Raw genomic sequence first — 15,314 nt, forward strand, 5'->3', positions numbered from 1 at the left:
AACCTGATTGCTTAATTAACGTTGGGATAGTTTGATATAAGTGTCTAACAGCATGTTATTAACAATAATCACTCTCCATTTAGGACACCTGTGGGCTCAATGGGACACTTGAACACAGACACACTGTTAATATGTACCTTATATGGCAGGAAAAGGAGGGAAAGGTTTATTTTGTGTTTTTGGTAGGTATTCCAACTCAGCTGAAATAAAACAAATCTTTATTCTGAAAAAGGCAATTTTTTATTGTCCACTTAAAACTGAACTGATTTTATTAGGAACATCTGTAGAGAAAACCAGAGTAGAGTTTGTAGAGACCTGCCCCAAATGCAACTGGAGGTCAGCCTCTGTACCATCTCTAACAGTAGAGTAGTTAGCTTATCAACACTATTTCATTCTTAAAGTTAGCTTTGTTCACATATAATACAAGACAATTACAATGGATACTCAATTACTACTTTATTAAAAAATAACATTTAATATGCAATGATACAACACTGTACAGTAGAGAGTGTGTGTGTGTATGCGTCTGTGCAGGGGGAGCAAAGGTGTCCCGGAGAAGACTGTGAGTGAAGGGTTGCTGGTGAGCTGTGAGGACTTGCTGTAGTTCTCTCATGCTGCATTCATCACACATGGAGGTTTCACTGGTGTGCATCCCAGAGCAAACAACTGAGCTCTGACAAGGTAGCATACTTTATTTAGTTCACCTTTCTGCCGGACATTGCGATGCAAATTGTTTATTTTTCCATGTTTTCAATTGTTTATTCCTGCAACAAGCAGGGTCAAACCCCACGGGAAAACTCACGAACCCTGAGATTCTGACTTTTATAATGGCTGTTTCAAGTCAGACATTAGTATTTCTGGTATGCCCTCATGTTATGAATGCAGCATTAGTCCTGAGAGGAGAACGGTAACTGTAGGGTCTACTGTTCAGGGTGTCAGTCCAAGATGGGCAGCGGAAGAACCTGATTCTATGATAAACCACAACTGAGGCCACCCCTGAAGTAGCTCACATGTGAAGGACTATTGTAGTGGAAACATGGGTGAACGTAAATCTTTGCAGACTGAGACCCCTGAAAAACGATTCAGATAATACTGTATGGCCCTATTATAGAGTGAATTTTTTGCATCGTCTTACACAGATGCCATAGTGCATGTCATTAAAAAAGAAGACACCACAAAATTCCTAAATGCATGGCAGATCGAGACTAGTGGTATTTTACAGAATATCACATTATTTCACAAAATAGTGGAGCAGTTTCACAATAGATCTGTCCATATCTCAATGGACAACATGAAGCACTGACGATGTGAGATGGCAGTATTTAGCTTTGCAACAATGTAACAGCACTCAGAAGAAAAATGAAGTTAAAATGACTAAAGTGGAGAGAAGTGCCAAATCAAAATGTATCCTTTCAAGACCACAGCTTACGGGGGCATTTCGGTTGATTTGTGTCACTTTTTAAATTGCTACATTAGAACAAATCAACTACTGGCAGTGTTAGAAGACAGATGATGCACAGACTTAATTGGTCAGGCTGTCAATTCTCTAGTTAATTAACCAAATGGAGATCACTGTAATGCAAACACTGACTCTTCATGTTAGGTCCTTAAATAGTTATTACGAGACAGATGTCAAGTCTGTACATTTTAAAACTCAAGTTATGTATATGAATTGATGATGATCTGTGACCGTGCTGCACATTGTTGCATTTCTTAATGCATCTCAGTTTCAAGGCATGTGTGGAAGACTTCATCATGCTAATTATATGACTAAGGAAAGGCTAGATAATTCAGAAAGGCTAGCTAATAACTCAAATTGTGTCTTAGAGGTTTAATACTCAGTGACAAATACAAAATTAAGTAAATGACATACTAAACTGGCTAATACAAATTCTATTGAGGGACTATGGCGTGGAGAAGTATTAGGTTAGATAAGAAACTTTCTCTAAGAGTTGCAGAATCCCTAGTTCTTGGAAAGTAGAAAAAAAGCCTTGTCCTAATGGCAGCAATTTTAGCTTTTTGTAGGAAAGTTCCCCACATCAATATAATTCACAAACTGGGTTGTTTAACAACATACTTGCATCATTGCCCTGAGAAATACGTTCCCTCGCGGCTATGGGTCTGGAGATGCCTTTTGATTTTGTCAGAACGGCTGAAGCATTTGCCACACACAGGGCAACTGTATGGCTTCTCCCCAGTATGGATCCTCATGTGTACCTTCAGGTGAGCCATCTGTGTGAAGCCCTTTCCACAAATCTGGCAGCGGAATGGTTTTTCTCCTGTGTGGCTACGCTGGTGCTCCTGGAGTCTGCCGGAGGAGCTGCAGCATTTCCCGCATACTCCACAGCGGTAAGGTTTTTCTCGCGTGTGCACTTGTACGTGCACATGCAGGTGGCCAACATGACTGAATGCCTCGCCACAAACCTTGCAGCAAAAGGACGACATGTGTCCTTGTAGGGGGGATTTTTGATGGGGGCAGTCTACGGCATTGGCTCCTTGGTTGCGCATATGAGAGGCCTGCTGTCCTCTGTTAGCTCCAGTTCCCGTACCCTTAGCACCAACCATCTGTCCTCCATTCTCCACCCCAATAATGTCAATGTTGTTCTCATTTGAGCAGTTAGGGTTGACTGGCGCGAGGGGCTGGGCGCCACTGTTAGAGGAAGAAGAGCCTCTGTGGCCTCCTGCACTTTCTACTTTCACATGCCTCGAAGAGCCTCGAGATCCAGGGTCCCGCTCCCTGTTCTCCACACCTTGACTCTGCGGGAGGTTGGATGTGTGGGGGGCTTCCTGGGGATATTCATTTCCAACACGCGGGGGAGTGAACATGTTCTCTGGTGTGCTGCAAGAGCCGTGGCCCCGAAGCTGATCATCTCCTTGGTTGGTCCGGAGATCTCTTTTATCCTTAATCTGAATAGGGATACGCTCTTCGTGCCCCATGCTAGGACTCCACTCGCGGCGTGGATGCTCACCATCCTCCTCGTCCAGCAGTGCCATAGACGGACGATCTGAGAGCACAACAGGAGGAAGAGGCTCAGATGAAAACATCAACTACATTGCTGCAAACACAACTGTGTCCTTGGCATAATTCAATGTTAGTTGACTACATATGCCATATGGCACTTGCACTCAGAGTTTGCTTCTGAAAGTTGTATTTAAATATCAAAATGCACTTGGTTATCAACTTCTCTGTAGTTAAAAACAAGGGGAAGAGACTTTAAAGCTATGGCAGAGCCACCGGAGCACATGGAAATGATAACTGCAGTTTTCTTCTGTGAAACATCCCTTTAACTTTATACATCAACAATGCAAAGAGCTTAACCCACTACCTTGCGGACGAAAACTAACAGAAAATGTTTTAATAGTTACAGTTATAAACTGTGGTGATATACAACATGTCTAAATTCTAACTGAGACGGTCAACGTACAGAAGATGACAGACCTGGCCTTATGATCAATTTGGTTACATAGTAATGGCTGGAACAATAGACACACTGAGTTCATGTATTTTACACTGCAACAAAACAGTACGGGAAACCCTGAGTATGTATTATTATTATTATTATTATTATTAGTCAATAATACTGTATGTGATGCCTGTATTTACCCTATTGGACTTTAAGTGTTGTTTAACATTAATTCACAGCGGCTGTAACTGCACCACTCATGTCAAGTGTATTTAATATCTACAAATGGACTGAAATGAAGACTACCTGACATATTTACACTCAATATAAACAGTGGCACCTTTGGCAACACTTTGGCAGCAGTTTCAGCCACGGGTCTGTGAGGACACGGAGTTTTAAAATTGGAGTAAACAAACACAAACACTGACACAACAGGTGAAGAGCGTGTGTTCGTTTTGTCAGTGTTTACCTGTATCCATCCCTGTCAATAAATCACGAGTTAGCACAAAATGCACATAAATATTCACATATAGCTTTAGTGCTAAACCGGGTGTAGGCTAGACGGCTAACCTAGCTGATTGGCTAACGAACAAAGGTTGCTAACGCGCTAGCCGCTCCACAACAACGGCAGCTAACGTCAACTATGTCGCTAACAGCTAAAGTTAACTTGCTTGGAAGTAGGGTAACATTACCCCGAGGCTACTTAATGTGTTGTTACACCGGTCCTGTACGCAGTTATTTCCATTTAACTACCTAATGCCACCCTACAGACTCGGCTAAAAAGGACATAAAGGGGCGCAACTGCACCGTTAGCTTTCAGCGGAGCTAACCTGGCCATATTTCAATTCCAGCGTCTCGCAGCCTGCGTCTCAGATGGTCGTTCTCCCGCTCCCGGATCGCTATCTCCTCCTGGTACTCTAAAATCGTGTCCTCGACAGATTTGTAGATCTCCTGCGCAGCAAGCATGAGCCGCTCAGTCAAAAAGACGTTTAAAAACTGCAGTTTGGTCATTTTCTTGGGTTGCACGGAGCTCTTGCTATCATCCAAAATGGACCAAAAAAAGATGCTCGACCCAATCACGTGACCCGGAGTTGTTTCTTCTTCTACTTCTTCTCCTCCTTCCACATCTTGCGCCCCAAGATTTTCTGCGATGACCCCGCTGACTCTTCATGATTCACTAGTTTCAGTTTGGACAAAATCCCTTTCCGGTTCGGTAATATTGTGGCGCTGCAGAGCGGAGTGGTTTGGGTTGGTTCAGGTAAATGTTAGAACACCTGCTGCCCGGTTATCAGCCCTCTGCGTGAGCTGTGGTTGTCATATGGCTGCAAATAGTAGTTTGGAAGTTAAATAAAGCCATCACAGGTATTACACAATGGTATATATATATATATATATATATATATATATATTCAATGTACACATGCACACTTCAAAGTCATCAGTATCTTTATCATCAGTACAATTGTTAAAGTCTAGATGTAGATTCCTGCACCAGTCACCACACATCTGCAGTATAACATGATGTTACTTAAGTTAGGATATGCTCTTATTTACCTTGTGGGAAATTGTTTTTGAGTTACAGAATGCATAAGACAAGTTAAACGGTATTGAAGCGTGGGAAGTAAATAAGATACAGTTTGGCATTAACTCATTAGTTGAAAGAAAAGTTCAACCAGGCCTCATGATAACATTAACAGGTGGTTCTCACTTTTGAAGCACACATAAAGAAAGTGAACACATAGTGTAAGCACCCTCTGTCAGTCAGCTCGGACATTACTGCATAAAGCCCAAACACTTTATGTGAAAGTGACATCTGAGTAATAACAGAAGTCCCATAAATAATCTAGCAACGTGACACACACACACACACACACACACACACACACACACACACGTGGTCTACACTTCATGGACACCAACATTGGAGCGTACAAAAGTTCAAGAAAGCTTTTTATTGTGACTGTATTTAACAACAAATGTAGAGTTAGATCTCCAATCAGCTGCAAAAATAATAATTACGTATTTTACATCCACACATTTTAAAAAACATATCCATATGTGATGTCTTCAAAATATTTCCCCACGTAATTCCAATCTATTAAGTGTGTTTGTTTTTACTACAGATTAAAAAAAATTATATATTATAATACTTTTACGAATACATAGTGACTATCAGTTAACCGGAAGCGCATTAAGTACTCCGGTCAGCAGGTGGCGCCAATTTGACTCACAAAAGCGGAAGTGACAACACACCAAACCTTGTGCACTCCTCCACGTGTGAGCGCAGAGCACATTGGCAGCTCCACAGCTCCGCGATGAAACGACCAAGTAAGTCACCACTGATAGCGATGTCCTCTGAATATATGAGCTTATAGTAAAAACATCTCGGTAGGGTTGAATTGTTCGCTTCCTCCGTCTGAGTGAATGTTTTAATCGCTGCCTGCCACATCTGCTCCGTTCGCATTAGCTTCGTCTTTTGCTAACTGTTCAACCAACGTTAAACTTTATTTGTGTCTTTTGTCTTCAGAGTTAAAGAAAGCGAGTAAGCGGGTCTCATGCTCCAAACGTTATAAAATACAGAAAAAGGTAAGTCTGTCTTCACCACCAACCAATACTTTAAAATATAAAAGTTTACATCTTTATGGCGTCTGAGGCCTGTGAACGTGCTGCGCCCCTGTCTGACTCGTTTCACGGATTTTAATATCCACAAGAAATAAGAAGTTACATTCTGGTGGTGTGTGTGTTGGTTTTTTTTTTTTTTAGGTCCGGGAGCACAACAGAAAGCTCAAAAAAGAGGCAAAGAAGAAAGGAGTGAGCAAACGAGTGAAGAAGGACCCCGGTGTCCCCAGCAGTGCTCCCTTCAAAGAGGAGGTCCTCAGAGAGGCAGAGCAGAGGAGGCTACAGGTTGGCAGTCATTTGTTCATCACAGCGACCTTGGATAAATGTAGTGTCACTTCTCAGATTAATCTGGTCCGTGTCTCCCAAAAGTGGTGTAAGACTGTAATGGTCTCTGTCCCATTGTGAGTCTTTGGGCTAAGATCGTCTCAGCCTTAAGATGCTGTTGAGAAACAGGGCTGGATGGTGTTTTTATTATGTCACTAGATCACTGGTAATCCGATATAATACGATGTTATGACATTTGTTGTCTCACAGATTGAAGAAGAAAAAGAGAAAAAAAGACAAGCTAAAAAAGAGGAGCGAGCCCAGAAGAGAAAAAAGGAGAAAGATACTGCAAGTAAAGAAACAGAACCCAAGGCCAAAAAGGCTCGGCAGGTAAAACATGAACACTAAAGTCCATCAGTTCAGAGGTTTATCACTCTACTGTTGAATAGCTTTTAATTTCTGTGGGGGGGGTTCTTGTTTCCACAGGATGAGGTTCAGAAGCTTTCAGAGAAACAGACGACCACAGACAAAAGCTCCAAACAATACCTTTGCTCTGAGTTAAACAAGGTAAAAACTACCCAATCCCAGTCAGTGGTTTACTGTAGAAAGGTCTTATCTGATAATCTCAACCGATCTCTCTCTCTCTGCTCTTTCAGGTAATTGATGCGTCCGATGTAGTGATAGAAGTCCTGGATGCTCGCGATCCGATGGGCTGCAGGTGTCCACAGCTGGAGGAGGCGGTGCTGCAGAGGGAAGGCAACAAGAAACTGCTTTTGGTTTTAAACAAAATAGGTAAATACACTTGAGCTGCTGCATACTTAATTTATAGTACACACACACACACACACACTGACTATGCTTGTGGTCTGTTGTGAATTTGAATGGGAAATTGGTTGTCTGGACACTGAAGTGTTTGGATTTTCTGTGTTGTAGATTTGGTCCCAAAAGAAAATGTGGAGAGGTGGATACAGTGTTTACAACTTGAGTTTCCAGTTGTGCTGTTCAAAGCATCAACACAGATCAAGGACAAAACAGTGGTATGAGGTGCATTTTACACACTTATAATGAAAAAAACATTTATACCTGCGCACATTTATTTTTAAGAACAAACTGCTGCTAATGTTTCTAATTTGCTCTAATATGGAGGACTGAGAAGGTTGAGCAGCTTGTGTTGTGCTGTTATAACTGGTTATAACCTCCAAGAGTAACAAACAAATCACACAAATTAACAGGCTCTGTCTCGAGCAGAGCTGACGTGTGTTTGTGAACAAAATAGTTTCCAGTATTTGCATGCTGTGTTATTCAGACAGCGCGAGGGAGCCACTTGAAATGCAAACCAAGTGTTTACTTCTGGATGGTACTAGAGTGTAATTTAATTTTGTCTTCATTCTTTCTTCATCAGCAAGCCAAGAAGAGCAGAATAGTGGCGTCCAATGAAGTGTTGGACAAATCCAGAGGCGCAGCCTGCTTTGGAAACGGCTGTCTTACTGAGCTTCTGACAAGTTTAGCTGCTAACAGAGAACAGAATGAAACTTCGCTCAGAGTGGGTGTAGTTGGTAAGCACTGATATTTCTCCATATAAAGTGTTATCAGTCAGGATACAGTTTTTGCAGTGAGGTGTCTGTTTTCCTGTTTTTTTTTTTTTTTTATTTTATGGCCAGTATGTGTTTTGTGTGCTGCTAAATGGCCCTGGACACCTCATCTTTTTCCCAGTTGTCCAATCAGATGAACTGAGAGTGACGACAAAGTTCACAGCTGCATGGAGGACAGTGGTGGCTGAATACCCTGTACCTGTACGATTTTACCCACCATAGTTACAATGATCTGCACAGAATACATCGGGCCAGGAGGAGTGCAGTACTTAAGAATTTGGGAAAGTTGTTTTCATTAGTTTAAACTACTAATAGTTAACTGGTAGCATGGTTTGTGTTAAGCTAATGTTAGCTCACTTCAGCCTCTCCCTGAGATAGTTGAAAAACAAATCTAAACCCAAAATATTAAGTTACATTATTGTAGGTTTCAACAAAAAAGGCAGTGTGGACGTTATGCAGCTCTGTGCTATAGAAATACGCTATTGATTCTCCTTGTGTTAATTTCTTGAAATTTAAAGTACATAGACTGAATGTTCATATTTGACGTTGCCTCCTTTTACCTGCAGGTTTTCCTAATGTGGGCAAGAGCAGTCTCATAAACAGTATGAAGGGGATCCTTGCGTGCAATGCTGGTGTGAAGAGAGGCATCACAAAGTAAGTGACAAATAAGCATAAAAACGCTAGCTAAACACAATATATAAACACATTCTTAAGTCCCTTGTGTTTGTAGCTTATCCCCATAGTCAAATGTTGCCTGTTTCTTCCCCTTAAGATCCATGCAGGAGGTGCACATCTTGAAGAACGTGAAGCTAATAGACAGTCCAGGAGTCATTCCATCGCCGTCCAACCCACCAGCCTCTTTGGCTCTGAGGAGCCTGCAGGTGGAGGAGGGCCGGGAGAGTGTGCTGGAGGCTGTCAGGACCCTGCTCAAACAGTGCGACAAGACCCAGGTATGAGGAGTTCCCATCACAGGAGACAATGTTTCAAGTAATGTGTTAACTGATCAGATTGATTTGGCTGTTCTCTTGTAAATTTTAAGTAATTTTACTCATTGCAGGTCACATGCTCTTATTGTTTCAGATCATGCTTCAGTATAATGTCCCCGACTTCAGGAACTCTCTGGAGTTTTTAACCTTGTTCGCCAAAAAGCGTGGATATCTGCAGAAGGGCGGAATCCCTAACACCGAACAGGCAGCCACAGCGTTCCTCGCCGATTGGACAGGGTGAGTGTATTTTTCTAAAGCATCGGAAAGGGCGGGCAGCTGTAGCGCATCAGTGTGGAAATGAGGACAAAAACACAATTCTGGATTTCTTATGAAGACTTCTAATCCAACTCTGATCCAAACACTATGCCAGGCAAATATGTGAAGTAGAGTAAGGGAGCGTTGTCTTTCTCGATCTCACAGAAGTTTCTCTGGTTTGTTGTCTCCTCAGAGCCAAGCTGAGCTACCACTGTAAGGCACAGGAGAACCACAGCCTCCCTGCGTACATGTCTGACACTGTGGTTGCCGAGATGCAGAACGATTGGAATCTAAACCAACTGATAAGAGGCAATGAGGAAACTCTGAACGGTACTGGTGATGACTTTCATCCTTTAGAGAGCTTCTTCACACGGGGGTGTAATGAACAACATGGTCTCTTGGGGCCACTAGTGGGCTTTTAGAATCTAGACTTGTCTAATGTACTGTTCTGTCTGTTGCTGAGAATAACTTTTGCTTAATTTTTGTTTTTTAGGTGTTAAATTTCCAAACCAGGCCAGCAGTATAACCTTTATCTCTAAAGGTCCGACTGCAGGCCTGCTGAGAGTCAGCGAAGTCTCTGAAGAAAAACCTAATGCTGTAGCCACAGAGACAGAAGCAGAGCACAACGACGAGAATAATGAGGTAACCTAAAGATGTCATTTTAATTGGATTTTTGGAAAACAGCCAGACAATACAGCTGCTACAAATGATGCTGGCAGCCTGGTCTCCTGGACATGAGGACAAAAATTCAAGTCTTGATTTGTTTATGAAGACTTCTAATCCAACTCTGATCCTGCTCACTAGACATTTTTTATTGTGTATCTTGAGGATTGTTGGACTTTAAATTAATATCTGCTCTTCCTGCAGCCTGAACAAACTGCTGAGGACACAAATGAAACAGGAGAACTGGAGAAACCACAGAGGGCAGCACTCAAAAGTAAGTTCTATTTACTAATATTCTTTATTACTAATATCTATACCTGTCAGGCTTTATTTTTACATCTCGCCTTGTCTTCCAGAAAAACCAGGCCATGTGCAGTTCCAGTCTGTCCCCATTGACGTCAGCCTCTCTACAGGTGACGCCTATGACTTCAACACAGATTTTAAATGAGCTTTCCCTTCAGTTTCTGATCCGGTGCCTGTGCTCATGTGGTCCGGCAGACATGCAGGATTGTTGATTCAGAATCACAGTTTGAACGGCACTGCTCTAACTGGTGAGCACTGGTTTCAGACTAGTTGTTGGTGTTCTTGCCGTTACTTCAAACTTTGAATCTAGAAGACCGTGGGGCAGTTTCCAGACAAAGGACTAAGCTTTATCCTAGTCTACATTTTTCAGTTGATGACTCAATTGAATCTTGTTTACCTAGGATGAATCCCTGCCCGGGAAATGGACTTAAGTGGTTATGTGTGTGTGTATATATCCACTGACTTCTCCTCCAGATGTTGCCTGTGAAAGATCCCCTCTTTTTAAATGTCTAGAGGTCATTTGTAATATTGTGTGTTTATGCAAAATGCTGTATATAGACAATTCACTATAAATGTAATAAATCCTCTACAGCCTAAATCTTGTTTTCTTACTGTATTTTTCCAAAACCACAAACTTACACAACTGCAGCAGGTTCATTCTGTAGTGACAAATCAAGATTTAAACGATAAAAATGTAAGTTTTATTTCACATACTTTACAAAAGATGACATATACACCAGCAAGGTGAATGCTTTTTTTTTTTATCTGTATAAAAATCCTGACAGGGATAAAACATAAGAATTGTACAAACACTATGTTCTTCAATTTCTGCAAAGGTGAATGTTTGAGTAGTGGTCTTGCTGTAAAGTGAGAACTTAGTGTTCATTTATGGAATAGTTCATTGTTGGTGGGACAAATCAAAAGGTAGTGCACCATTAACTGGATGCACAGAACAATTCATATTTGTGGAAATGCCATTCAGAATAGTTGAATTATAGAGGAAGAGGGAGTTAAAACTGCATTTTCTCTCTGACTGATGCTTAACTAAGCACAGGTGATTTTTAAAAGATGTCAAAACAAGGATCTGATTAATAAAACCTAAGCGCAATTAAGAAAAGTAATGAATTACATTTCCACAGGAAGTATTGAATTGAGGTAACGACATGCAGCGCCTGCATGGCTAAGATGAGTAATGAACTGACAACTCACAGGAGAGTGTTTGAACCAGTTATAGTGTCGACTGTGCTACACCATTAAAGCTGAGGTAACAGTATAAACTCCTTTAGTATGCAAATAAAGTAAATTAGTATTAAGCTGCATGTAAACATAGCTACTTAGGTCATCATTACTTCGACAATGGTTGGAACTACATAGTTGTCTTGGCACATTGTCACAAGGTATCTCAATACTGCTGACTGGAACTGATGCATATATGTCTACTACGTAATAAGGTAATATCCTTCAGATGCAATACACCTATAAAAGTCTCTTTAATAAAATAATTCGCTTTCAAAAGTTTCAGAACATCTTGAGAAGAACGTGTCAAAGCAATCTCAACGGCACTGACTAAAAAAATGCTAAATATGTGTATGCTCCAAGCAGTTATAAGATGCAGTGGGTTCAGAAAAAAAGGTTAATTCTGTGTGTTGAAGGGAATGTGAGACTTCGGATGATGACTCAAGTACGGGGCTGGCAAGGGAGTAGGCCTTACTTAGTTCCTGAGATATCACGAGTCATGGTCCTGTTGGGACGGGGGCTGGCTTGGCTGATTGAAAGTTCCTGAAACCAATTTTTCAGTCTAGTCCCCTGTGTGTCTTCGCACAGGATGAAATTTTCCTGTGGGGTCTGGAATGAACCACTTGTCCCACACATCAGAAAAGGAAGATGTTCTCCCCCATGGCTTATAGTGTCCATTCCAGTGGAGGAGTTTGGCAGCTTTCACAAACTGTGCGGAATAGCGGTTTCCAGCTCCTGTAGTGCCTGAAAAAGAAGGTTTTGCCATCATATGATAATTTGGATTTATGTCACAGTGCATTTGGTGTCAAAAACATTAACATATACAAATATGTGACCAAATACCTGTAACCTGACAATGTGCACAGAGAACAGAGCTTCCAAAGTCAGTTGTGATTTCTGCCACAATTAAAAACTGGATGCTTTTCACAACAGAAAAACTACCTCAAAAAGTCTGTTAAAGGAATAGTTCAACATTTTGGAAGTGCGTTATTCATTGTCTTGCCAAGATTGATAGCATTTTCAAATCTGACTGTTAAATATGAAGTTACAGCCATGAAACAGTTAATCTTAGCTAAGTATAAAGACAGGGAAGAGGGGTAAATGCTGAACCATTCCTTTAAAAACTCCTAAAAGCTTATTTACTCATATGCCCAGTATTGTGGATATCACATAAACCTTGCAGAGAAACAATAATTGCTCGGGGTTGTCCACATGTAAACCCTATTTGATGTAAAACTCTTTTAAATGTATCCTATTTCCTATCAGCAACCACTATGAACTTACCAAGGTGCCTGACGTGCCACATGGGATCGATGGTGGAGTGGCGTTTGTAGAAAACAATGAGGAGTGGGGGGGCGGTGACACTCTCTGCGAGAGTCTTACTGTACAGATCCTCCCTGAGGAAAGCAACAATACACACAGATTTGTGCCTTCAGTTTGTGAAAGACTGCCCCATATTAACCCATCTTTTCACCAGTGTGAGTAACGCACTGTGTGTTAAGTTCCATCCAGTGCTCCAGCTGCTGGGTGACGTTCTGGTTCCTCCACTCAGTCAGGTTGGCGATGATGACCCCGGGGTTGAAGGAGCACGTGTTGGCCCTCATCCCCAGTTTCTTGATAGCCTCCTTCTTGAAGTCCAGGAAACCTATATAGTTATTCTATTGGAAAAGATTCATTATTTAACCTAGTGCCACCATATTTACAAAGAAACATTCCACATTATGATGTTACTACTGTTTGCCCACCTGATTTCCAGCTCCACGAACAATCCCCTTAGCAGATACTGAATCACAGTCATCTGAAAAGGCAGCTGCGTGTCCTGGTTTAAAGCCGGTTTCATAAAGCTCCTGAATGTCTCCTGGGATCCAACAGACAAAATCCATTCATTATTACCTTTCACAAAACCTTTTCTCTTGCTTTTACAAGAGAGTTTTTGAGAGTTAAATCAGAATCAGAATCAGCAATAATACAGGGGGAAATTATTTTCATTACAAACTCCAGATATACAAACAACATATACATACATACATACATACATACATACATACATATATATATATATATATATAAAAGAAAAAATGTACAGTTTAATAATGTGCAAAAATTGCAAAAAATGATTGTCCGTGTTTGAGTCAGATTACAGAGAGGGGGTGTCTGACTCTCTGACTCGCATTATTGCAATAGGGCAAGGTAATTCTCTTCTTTTATAGTGGTGTCTTACCTTGTACAATGATATCATCATCCAAATAGATAGCTTTCTCTGCTTCTGGTATGAGTACAGGTAGATAAAACCTGGCAAAAGTCAACTGAAAAGCAAACCATTAGAACAAAGTTTGTAAGAGACAAACAGGAAAACAGCAGCATAAATATTTATTCTGGGACAGTGACAAAACAATAAGTTGCCTTACTGGTTTTTCATCCTCCAGCGTCTGAGGATCTTTCGGTATCTTCCCTTTCAGGAACTCAGGCTTGAAAATAACTATCTTATATTTGACATTTTTTAGCTTTGTCTTACTAAGCCACGCTCTGTTGGTAAAAAAAAGAGAAAAAAGTATATCAAACAATGGTTGCTCACATAAAATACAATTAACATTGCACAAATTCCTCTTAGAGACCTGTATTAATATGCCCAAGGCAAATAAGCACGCACAATGTAGCAACACAGACTTGCTTCATTGTCTTACTTTAGGTGATCCACCGTGTCATTCAGAGTCACTATGGTGAAGGCGATATTGGCTTTACTGTTCTGGTAGATGCTGTTCATGGCAGCAACCACAGCACCAAGTCTTTCCTCAACAGCAGTGATGAGGACAGGGATCTCCTCTCCTTTCCTCGCCGCCTGCAGTCTGATGTCTGGAGACAACTCGGATTCAAAGGGAAGAATCATCCCCGCATCTGGATAAAGAACATATTTGGGGTTTGATTCATTGCTTCCATGGTTTCATTTTAATACACTGGATTAGTCTGATGAGATGTAACAATAATTACACAAGATATTCTGAGAGAAAAGTGTACCCCATATGTAGGTAGAGAGCAGGGGACACACAGTAAACTTCCTCTGCACATACCTGGGTTTTCCTTATGTAAAAAGTCACTGAGGTTGAGGAGATTCCGTTGAACTATGATCAGGAAGGCCACAGCCAGCAGCACAAGGATGACCACGTTTACTGAAAGACACAATGAAGAGCTGATATTAACAATGGCTGAGGGAAACAGTGTCAGCGTGGAAACCGTGGAAAGCCACACATCTGTTGGGAAGTAATGTTAGATGTAAAAAGCGCAGGAAGTATGAGTTTATATTTAATAATTATATCCCAAAGGCGCTGTACTATATAGACCCAACTACAGACATAATGCAGTCATGCAAACAGGCAACCGTCTCATCCAAACTGACTCACCTCTCCTCAGTGTCATGACAACGGCCTCATCCGTCCCTCCTGATAAAAAAAAATTTAAAAGAAAAAATCAAACTAATAAAAATCCTCAAAGTTGATCTGAGTGCAGCCCGGGAGGTATTAGCTGACTAATGAGGACTGAGGTGAACCCGAACTGCTGCTGCACCAGTGCGTGGCGACAAACGCACAACGTCAACTAGCGGCTTCCAACTGCGTGTTCATGTACTGAAGTTACAAATATTTACAGCGCAGGTGAATTCAGCTCCAACAAGAAACCAGACAGGGAAGCACAAATAATTCACGCTAGAGCCAAACTGCCAACTCAACATCAACAAGTTTATTATCCGCTATCACAAGCACGTAGTAATGGGTGCTCATGTGTATGCCTGACTGTAAAAAAAAACATTTGCTTGCTGTTTCACGCATATAAAAAACAATTACGAGTTTAATTTTGTATGTATTTATGTTTTCATGACTGGAAATACAATGTAAACACATTTATGCTCAACATGTAATAGCTTAAAGTGACTAAAAAATATTGACCGGCATTCATTTAGGCAGGCAGAGCTTTCCACTAACACCACACCAAATGTGCCG

General features: G+C 41.2%; 3 protein-coding genes and 2 non-coding genes across 6 annotated transcripts; 3 read left to right on the forward strand and 2 right to left on the reverse strand.

The window, feature by feature from the left end:
- Positions 1–443: 443 nt before the first annotated feature.
- LOC127371196 (zinc finger and SCAN domain-containing protein 21) lies at positions 444–4,663 on the reverse strand. 2 transcript variants are annotated; one of them, XM_051413890.1, is made up of 2 exons: positions 4,235–4,663; positions 444–3,005 (listed from the first exon to the last, which is right to left on the reverse strand). In XM_051413890.1, the coding sequence occupies exons 1-2, from the start codon at positions 4,413–4,415 to the stop codon at positions 2,083–2,085; spliced, it is 1,104 nt and encodes a 367-aa protein (XP_051269850.1). In that variant the 5' UTR covers positions 4,416–4,663; the 3' UTR covers positions 444–2,082. The 2 variants fall into 2 exon arrangements, with proteins under 2 accessions (XP_051269850.1, XP_051269851.1); XM_051413891.1 differs by having other exon boundaries at positions 4,212–4,662.
- Positions 4,664–5,631: 968 nt separating this feature from the next.
- Positions 5,632–10,684, forward strand: gnl3 (guanine nucleotide binding protein-like 3 (nucleolar)). The gene is made up of 15 exons (XM_051413876.1): positions 5,632–5,732; positions 5,932–5,990; positions 6,168–6,308; positions 6,558–6,677; positions 6,774–6,854; positions 6,944–7,079; positions 7,221–7,324; positions 7,690–7,843; positions 8,446–8,533; positions 8,652–8,829; positions 8,960–9,102; positions 9,314–9,450; positions 9,614–9,762; positions 9,988–10,057; positions 10,140–10,684. Exons 1-15 carry the CDS (start codon positions 5,720–5,722, stop codon positions 10,229–10,231), a joined length of 1,665 nt encoding a protein of 554 aa, XP_051269836.1. The 5' UTR covers positions 5,632–5,719; the 3' UTR covers positions 10,232–10,684.
- Positions 7,429–7,561, forward strand: LOC127372652 (small nucleolar RNA SNORA47). The gene has a single exon (XR_007886727.1). It is a non-coding gene; the product is annotated as a small nucleolar RNA SNORA47 (small nucleolar RNA).
- Positions 9,158–9,231, forward strand: LOC127372650 (small nucleolar RNA SNORD19). Its single transcript, XR_007886725.1, has one exon. It is a non-coding gene; the product is annotated as a small nucleolar RNA SNORD19 (small nucleolar RNA).
- An 80-nt stretch (positions 10,685–10,764) lies between the features above and the next one.
- Positions 10,765–15,262, reverse strand: glt8d1 (glycosyltransferase 8 domain containing 1). The gene is made up of 9 exons (XM_051413889.1): positions 14,721–15,262; positions 14,391–14,489; positions 14,007–14,217; positions 13,731–13,848; positions 13,544–13,628; positions 13,068–13,180; positions 12,814–12,980; positions 12,607–12,719; positions 10,765–12,066 (listed from the first exon to the last, which is right to left on the reverse strand). The coding sequence occupies exons 1-9, from the start codon at positions 14,734–14,736 to the stop codon at positions 11,885–11,887; spliced, it is 1,104 nt and encodes a 367-aa protein (XP_051269849.1). The 5' UTR covers positions 14,737–15,262; the 3' UTR covers positions 10,765–11,884.
- Between the last annotated feature and the right edge of the window lie 52 nt (positions 15,263–15,314).

This window comes from Dicentrarchus labrax, unplaced genomic scaffold, assembly GCF_905237075.1.
Source record: "Dicentrarchus labrax unplaced genomic scaffold, dlabrax2021, whole genome shotgun sequence".
NCBI lineage: Eukaryota > Metazoa > Chordata > Actinopteri > Moronidae > Dicentrarchus > Dicentrarchus labrax.